The sequence below is a fragment of the Protopterus annectens genome, chromosome 9.part0, assembly GCF_019279795.1.
Source record: "Protopterus annectens isolate FY-2018-M chromosome 9.part0, PAN1.0, whole genome shotgun sequence".
Taxonomy (NCBI): Eukaryota; Metazoa; Chordata; order Ceratodontiformes; family Protopteridae; genus Protopterus; species Protopterus annectens.
Genome location: NC_056743.1, coordinates 1,856,501,510 through 1,856,510,194, shown reverse-complemented (window position 1 = coordinate 1,856,510,194; position 8,685 = coordinate 1,856,501,510). Strand labels below are relative to the sequence as shown.

The 8,685-nt window shown below is 36.9% G+C and overlaps 1 protein-coding gene across 1 annotated transcript in view; it reads left to right on the top strand.

The window, feature by feature from the left end:
* Positions 1–524: 524 nt before the first annotated feature.
* The window catches only part of LOC122810806 (tyrosine-protein phosphatase non-receptor type substrate 1-like), a 201,261-nt gene continuing 193,100 nt past the window's right edge, over positions 525–8,685 (top strand). The window contains exon 1 of the mRNA XM_044082366.1: positions 525–857. Within this exon, the coding sequence (XP_043938301.1) occupies positions 584–857 (274 nt within the window). The 5' untranslated portion in view covers positions 525–583. The remainder of the gene's footprint in view (positions 858–8,685) is intronic.

Genomic DNA, 8,685 nt, shown 5'->3' with positions numbered 1-8,685 from the left:
TGTGTTCTGTTAGTAGCATTCCTTAAGCTGGCAGCTTTTCCTGAGCTGCTTTGGAATGAATGACTTAAGACATAAAGGTTTAGGGAATGCTTTACCTTGAGGTCAGGCATGGGGGATAGTTTTCAAAGTGATAAAAAGTTAAAACCAGTATGAAATTAGGAACAACCAGAAAGAGCACTAGGCAATTGGCATAGGGGTATAGATGGGCCAGCAATTTAAGTGTTTGGTTTGGGGTGACAGGGTGGAACAAAGGAGTCTTTGTCCTAGTACTCCATTTCATGAAAGACTGGTCCTTTGTGTAATTACAATTGTAGATATATAATAACATTTTCCTGAACATCACTTTCCTATGTCTAGTTTTGGCCCTATCCATGGTAAGCATACCATTATTTAATCCTTATGTCATTGCTGGTCTGTTGTCTTGCTTATTGAAAGTTCATAATTGGTTTCTGAAGATAAATCTTTTACAGGCAAGATATGACTGCATTCTAGGACTGATAAATGTTTCTTTCTTTCAGGAGCCTATGGAGAGAATATATACCAGACCCCATCTGTTTCTGGCACAGAAGGGGGAAATGTCATAATGAACTGCACTTTGTTCATTGAAAACTTAGGACCTGTTAAGTGGTACAAGGGAAAAGATCTGCAGAAGCTCATTTACTCACAAGTTGAAAGTGACAAACCTGATACAAGAGTAAACAAGGCTGCACATAAAGGCTTAAACAGAGATGTTGATTTCACCATCACATTTACTAATATTACCTTAGAGGATGCTGGGACATATTACTGTGTGAAGTTTAAACCAAACAGGGACACTGCCGGACAAGTAGGATCAGGAACCCAACTTTATGTGAACAGTGAGTACAAAGCCTTTAAGGAAGGAATTGTAAAGATTTGGAAATAATTATAGATTTCTGTAGACAACAGTGTTTAATAAATATAACAACTTAGTAACTTTACAGCATGATTATAAGGAATTGAATGTCTATAAAAGTGTGCTAAATATTACTTTATTTTATGTTATATGCTTTATTATCAGTATAAAAAAAAAAAAAGAAGACTGACTTGTACAATAGCCAAACAAAAATATCACATGATGCCATTACAGCCCTAGACAGAAGCAAGTTGCCTGACAAGCCTGGGTATCTCTCGATTAACTGTGCAACAGTAAAAGAAAGGGATGTGTCTCAGGAAATAAGTAACCAATACTGACAACTGTTCATTATAAACAAGTCTTGGTTAGGATGATAGTGTCAGTTTCCAGGTTAACAGATCCCTGCAAAACATAAAAAAATATACGAAAAACAAAATAAAAGTACTAGGGAAATTAACATACCTTGTAACAGTTTTAAGATGGCATGCTAATCCTGGGTCTTCATCTTTCATCACTGAAGAATTATTGCCATGCACCAGCTATGAAAATAAGAAAAAAAACATACAAAATGAAAAACTTACTAACAACATTATAATGCATGGATCACAAGGCATATAAACACCTTATATTATGAAAAGGGAGTTGGACCCTCCTTCATTCCCTGATATTTCCCGAACCATTAATCGTTGCAAACCCTGACATAGATTTCCTTATATATTGTCTGAAAGGAAAGAGAGAAGAAAAGAAAGAGGAAGAAGGAATGAACCACAGGAGGAAAAAGAAAAAATGGCGGTACCGTTATGTGACAACAACTTGTATTTTATCCACAATAGTTGCTATGCGGGCCTTCAAGCCCTGCAACAACTCATGACAGAAAAATCACAAGTCTTTATTATAAAATCATGTAATAATTTCACTTAACAGAGCCTGAGAGTCTAGTCCATTTTTATCACTGACACGTGGGGTTGAGTAGCCCTCACACTGTACAGAACCTCTGCTTGCCAGGCTGCAAGGGGGGATAGACTTTCTGACACCAGCATTTCAGAATGACCAAATAGGCAAAAATTATAAACATTAGCAAAATGTTTATGCATAAAACAGCCAGTTTGATAACATGTTTAACACACAGAACTGTAGTAGATTACCAAGTTATATAGCTTCCCAAGAAGGCTGTAGCTTGCAACACTTCCACATCATATAGTTTGGGTCAACCTTTTAAAACAGACCTGTCACATCTGAGACACAAACTGTAGGGCAACTGCTGAAATCTAACAACTCTGACGAGTCATTAATCACATCTTCTTGGTTCAATATGGAAGAAATAGGGATTATGGTCAGGTCTTCAATCATAACCTTATTACCATAAGCTTATTATATGTTCAAGATGTGGATGCCACAAAACCCACCTCAAGAGTGAAGCTTGATAATAGTTGAATCTTAGCATCCATGTCAAGAATACATTAGATACAGGTATGCATCCCAGAGACTACCTCATATCTGGAACAGGCTCCCCATCCATGTGAAGCAGAGTTCCACCCTAATCCTATTCAAGTATAACTTGCACAATTGGATGGAGGACAGGAAATTCATCCCTGGTTTGGCACCTATGTCTCTAATGGACACAGATAGTCTGTAAATGGTTCATCTCCAGGCCCCTGTTTGTAAATGTTTCATCTTCCAAGCCCCGGTTTACACTTATCAAGGGTACCAGAAGTTGTCAGAGATTTGGGATGTATTCTTAGGCTTAAAAAGCCCTTGTGGTCATTAGCCCAGTAAATACCTATGATTAGAGATCCAAACATAATTCTTTCTAGTCCATGAAGATTTTTCTGCTCTATGTAGTACTAGTTGCACAAAATGAAAATTAAAAAAAAAAGACATCTTGTGCTAGTAAAGCGTACTAGAAATGCTTGGTGTCATGTATTCCCTATGGAGGGGAAGATGTTTTAATCAAAATAGTGGCCGTGATATAGCTGATAGCAAGCTGAAACAGGAGTTGAAACTAAGCACCCTTTTACTTGTTGTTAAGGTCAGGTCTGTCACTAGAATACTGCTGAACTAGGATGTAATTTAACTGTCATGGAGCATAATCATGGTGCTTCATTCATTACATTACAGTTAAGGCCAGTCCAACCATGTAGTACCTGTAAATGTTGTCTGCAGCTCTGTTGACAGCATCAATCACCCTGCCTTCCACCAATAGGTCTTTAACTTTATATGCAGCTGAGTTTTGTTCAATGTCTGGAGCCTTTTGCACCAAAAGTACTGAGGATTTATATAACACTGGCTGTAGTATGTTACTATAAAAGGGACACAACAAATTTACTGCATCTCCCTCCCTCAGACTGAGATCGAAACATTACTATTTGACCTCCAACTTTCTAACATTATTGTTGTTAAATTCTACAGTTCGCCCACAATATCATGATTCTTTTACAAACTTCATAAATCCCTATCATGGTCATCTTTTCTTTCTCTTGGAATAAAAACTCTGCTTTAGAATGCTTGTAATCATTACATAAACACACATAGCATATCTCCAGTGCTGGAAGATCTACATTTAATTATACATAAATTTATACTAATTTTGTCTGTTAATAATTTATGCTGTTGCAATAAGCGTACCTTTTGGTAAGAGTGCTGAGGAACTGGAGGTGTCCTGTAGTATCACTGCAATGTAGTTTTGGCTGATTTTTATCAATGTTATTACTTATTTTTTGTTTCATTTATTTGTTTGTTTATTTGCTCTTTTTAATTTTTTTTAGCTCTGAGTGCATTCATGCTCATTAATTATTATCACACACTTACATTTATAAAGAAAAGCTGTTTTTTTTAAATGCTGGTATGTAAAACCATGCCACTTACAGAGTGGACAGGGAAACACTGGTGGAAATATGCAACATCTGCTCCTCCCAACTTAAGCACCAAGAACATTATAAAAACCCAGCCCAGTGGAAACAAAGGTATGTGTATCATTATGAATACTAGCTACTGGTACTTTCCACAGACCCAAAGGGAATATAATAGAGGTGTTGCAGGCATCAGCTTCTAGAATATTATATCATGTTTAAATGCAATGATACAACATGCAAAGGATCACATCTGTTTGCAATGTACCCCACAAGAGAGATAGCAAGAACCATGCAGGAATTCTATGCAGCAGCACACTTCCCTGATGTGTTGCAGGCTGTAGACTGCACACACACACACACACACACACACACACACACACACACACACACACACACACACACACACACACACACACACACACACACACACACACACACACACACACACACACACACACACACACACACACACACACACACACGTAAAAAAAAAAAAAACACCCAGTGAACAGGGAAAGAAGTGCATTAACAGAAAAAGGATACCAATCTCTAAACTGTCAGGTCACCTGTAATGTCCAAGAGACTATCTACAATGTCTGTGCAAAAAACCTCAACAATTTACATGACTCCCACAAATTGCACACCTGTGAGGTATAGACCAGGTTTGCTATGGGTGATGTTCCTCAAGGACATCTAGTGGGTGATGCAAGTTATGCACTGGAGGACTGGCTCAAGACACTCATGAGACCATGCAACCTCAATGAGCAGGGATACAGTGAGGCCTATTCTCATACTAGAAATGTCATAGAACATGTGTTTGGTTTGCTTGACTCAAGATTCTGATGTCTAGGCACATTAGAAGGTGCATTGCAGTATGACCCAGGAACCTCCAAAATAATTACAGGCCATGTCATGTTACACAATACCATTCTCAGGAAACAGCTTCAACAAGAACACTAAGGGGCAGGACCACAGGTTCAAGGACAACAGGCCAGGCCAGCAGCACCAGGAGCAGTTTCCCTTCGGAAAAACTTAGCTCCCACTAATTACCACATCATTGGGAGCCCACTGAACACAGAGATCTGGGGACACAGGTTGACAGCAACCTCTCCTTTGATCACCACATTGCCACTTTGGTCAGAAAGTCTATCTATGTGGGACATCTCATTACCAAGGGTTTTGAATCCAGGAAGAAAGAGGTCATCATCTCTCTCTACTCTTCCCTCATTAGGCCAGTCATCGAGTATAATGCCCTATTTGGCATTTACCTCACTAGACACCTGCAGCAGCTGGAAAGGCCACAAAAGTACCTCAGAAGGAAGAGGATCCGAGGCCTTAAGCACATGTCCTACACAGACAGACTCAAAAAACTCCAGCTATTCTCTGTCTCACATCGTCTACTAAGAGGTGATCTCTGTTTGACTTACAAAGCCATGTCTGACCCAGCTCTGTTAGAAATGTTACATCTAAGAAAATCCCAATCCCTCTGCACCGCATGCTCCAGAGACCTCAACCTCATTACCACAGTCAACAGAACATGCTGGAGGGACAGGTTCATAACCCAGAAACTGCCCATGTTCTGGAATAGACTTCCCATACATGTCAAACAGAGCACCTCACTGGCCCTATTCAAGAAAAATCTTGATAAGTGGATGGGAAATAGAAAATTCACCCTGGGGATCTCTCCAGTGGCTTTACTTGATAGAGGCACAGGGAACTAACATCGGGTGGCACAATGTCAAGGCACTTCTATGGGCTAGGCTTGTAAAGGCTTCAGGGCTGTTAGCCTAGTACACACCTATGAACCTATAAGAGCCACAAGCTGGAGATGGTGCTAGCAGAGAAAAGCATGCAGCACAGTATGACCTGGCTTTAGTTAAGAGTCAAAGGATAGTACAATAACTGCCTAGGTCAAAGCCTAGGATTCCACTCATATGCATATAGGAAAACTGAGCCCTGACAAATTCCATACCATTTACTTAACTGTGCAATGGCTGTGTTCTGATAGTATGAATCAGGGGCAACCCCCAGGACACAACTGTTACTAGCCAAAAATGCGAAAAAACACAGACCGGTAAAACACACAAGAACTGCAGCGCTTCTCGTCCACCCAAAAGATGTGATTCAATGAAAATGTCACAAATCACAGTCACATAAATAATTCCACATAAGATGTTAAACAGGAACAACTCCTGTAAGGATGTACGCTGTTACAAATAGAAAATCCACACGATAATATGCCAAATGGAATGCTGGACAAAAACAACTCCTATGAAGGATGTACGCTGTTATAAATAAGTAATCCACATGATAATGTCCCAAAAAAACAGCCAGCCTTTATTAAAAGAACATATAGTAAAGCGCTTTTCATCCCGCTTAATAGCGGAACTTCTTCAGACTAACCAGATTACATCTTAAAAAACATTTAAATAGCTGGTTTTGGCACCAAATAAAATACGCCGTAACCAGGCAACAGAAAACATTATCTTAAACAGAAACAAACTCCACAAAAAATAAGTAATAGTTAAACATGAATATAAATATTTCAGGTTGTTACTAAATATATGTGTTTATCCTGTCTTAATATAATAATATTAATAATGCAAATGATAATGTACTAAGACGTCATAGTACAATAATTAAGTAATACATATGTACTTTGGTAATTTGACTAAACCCTAAAACCTGGAAAAAGTAAAATATTAAAATGAAATATATATGAAATATATGAAATAAATACTAATTGATGAATGAGCGACAAAACTATAACAATGAATAAAATGCTCAGAACCATACAACGTAATAAATATATTATGTATTACTTAAATACTAAAATACATAATATATACATAATTATACATAAAAAGCTAAAATAATTTACCTACGCAGACTCCTTAATTTTAATAAAGGATATAATGAACATGTCTCGTTCAAGCCTGGTAATACATAAGCGTGACAGCGTAGTTGCCTATACAATTCCAAGACTTCTAATAAGACCTGCTCGGGGCCATCTCTACCATCTATAATAACAGAATCCATAGCCTTAAAGGTAAATGTGTGATAGATGTTTTCTGTAATATGTTTAGCTAGTGCATTGTCTAACTTTTTTGTTCTAATGGCGTATAAGTGTTCATAAATACGCTCACGTAATTTCCTGTCAGTTTTGCCTATATAAAAGGCAGGACAAGAATTACACTGGGCTAAATAGATCACACCTTTTGATTGACAATTAAATTTGTGTCTTACCTTGTAAGACACCCCTCTAATAATAAAAGATTCTCCTGTGAGTATGTGTGAACAATATTTACACATATTGCACTGAAACATACCTTTTCTGTTAAAAGATGTAACTGTCTTCACATTACTTTGTAAGATTTGTTTTAAATTTCTACCCCGTTTCCAAATAATCTTAGGTTTAGATGGTAATTGATGACCAATGTCTCGATCTATTTTAATCATATTCCAATTTTTATTCAAAATGAAAGTAATAATGTCACCATCAGAGCTATATGGGGTAATGAAACCCAAACTTGTAGAAAACGATTTAATATTATGTGATTCTGTTATTTGATGTGAATTCAAGCCTAAAATAGGCAGATATAAACCAGAATCTCTTTTGTGAATCACTTCCTTAAATATTAATTCTAAAAATTGTCTGGGATAACCCCTGCTTAAAAACATGTTCTGTAATAGTTGACATTCATCATAAAAATCGTCTGTTCTTGTAACCATGCGTGCCGCTCTTACTAACTGTCCTTTAACAACAGACTTCTTTTGGTGTGTCGGATGATTACTACTATAATGCAAGAAGGTGTTGGAATAAGTTTCTTTCCTGTATATTTTCGCATAAAAAATCTGATTACTGTAGTCCTTACATAAAACAACATCTAAATAAGTTATTCTATCCTTGTTAAAATTATATGTAAAATGTAAAAATTCAGTACTGGAATTTAAAAAGGACACTGAATCAACAGCCATAATTTCATCACCTTCTGTTAGGATAAAAATATCATCCAAAAAATGCGTATAGTACTTAATGTTACTCATAATGCTTACATTCTTACCCAACACTTCTTGCTCCCAAAAAGCCATGACTAAATTAGCAAAGCTACCCCCGCAGGGGGAGCCCATGGCTACATCAATCTTCTGAAGGTAAATTTTCTTGTCAAAGGTAAAATATTGTAGGACAAAACTATATCCAGCATTTCTTCCACTAATCTAATTTCAGTTTGTGGTGCATTGTATTTACGTAACATAAAACTAACCCACTCTATACCATCCTGGTGAGGTATACAGGTGTATAAATCTTTGACATCAACAGTCAAGAAATTCAAATTACCACCAAATTTCAAGTTGTTTATATTGTGGAGAAATGTCCAAGAGTCTTTACATATAACTTTGTCTTTGCTAATGTATTTCTGAAGAATGGTATCTATCATTTTAGCACATGGATAAGTTACACTATTCCTGGCGTCCACCAATAATCGCACAGGGGGATCCAATATTGATTTGTGAATTTTAGGTATGCCAAAAAGAATTGGTAATCTAGGTGTTAACATTGTTAAATAATTAAGTGTAGTCAAATCTATTCTACCATCAATAAAGAAATCATTAAGCAAAGACCTAATAGTATTATATGATTGATGAAGTTGATTCCTAGATGTTTCTTCATAAGCTTCAGTATTAAGTGTTCGGGTCATTTTATTAATATATTGTTGTTGAGTCATAATTATTAACCCCCCTCCTTTATCAGGTTGCAAAATTCTGACTCCTGTTGCTATTAAATTCTGTAACGCCTGTCTATCCACATCCGTAATATTTGATTTCATGTTGGCGTGAAGGTTAGAAAATAACATATTTCTCAGATCATTTTCACAAATTTTTTTCAAAAAACTTTAAAGTGGGATGCATTGGTGGTATAAATGTACTAGCTACGTGTAGCTGATTATCTACCATACA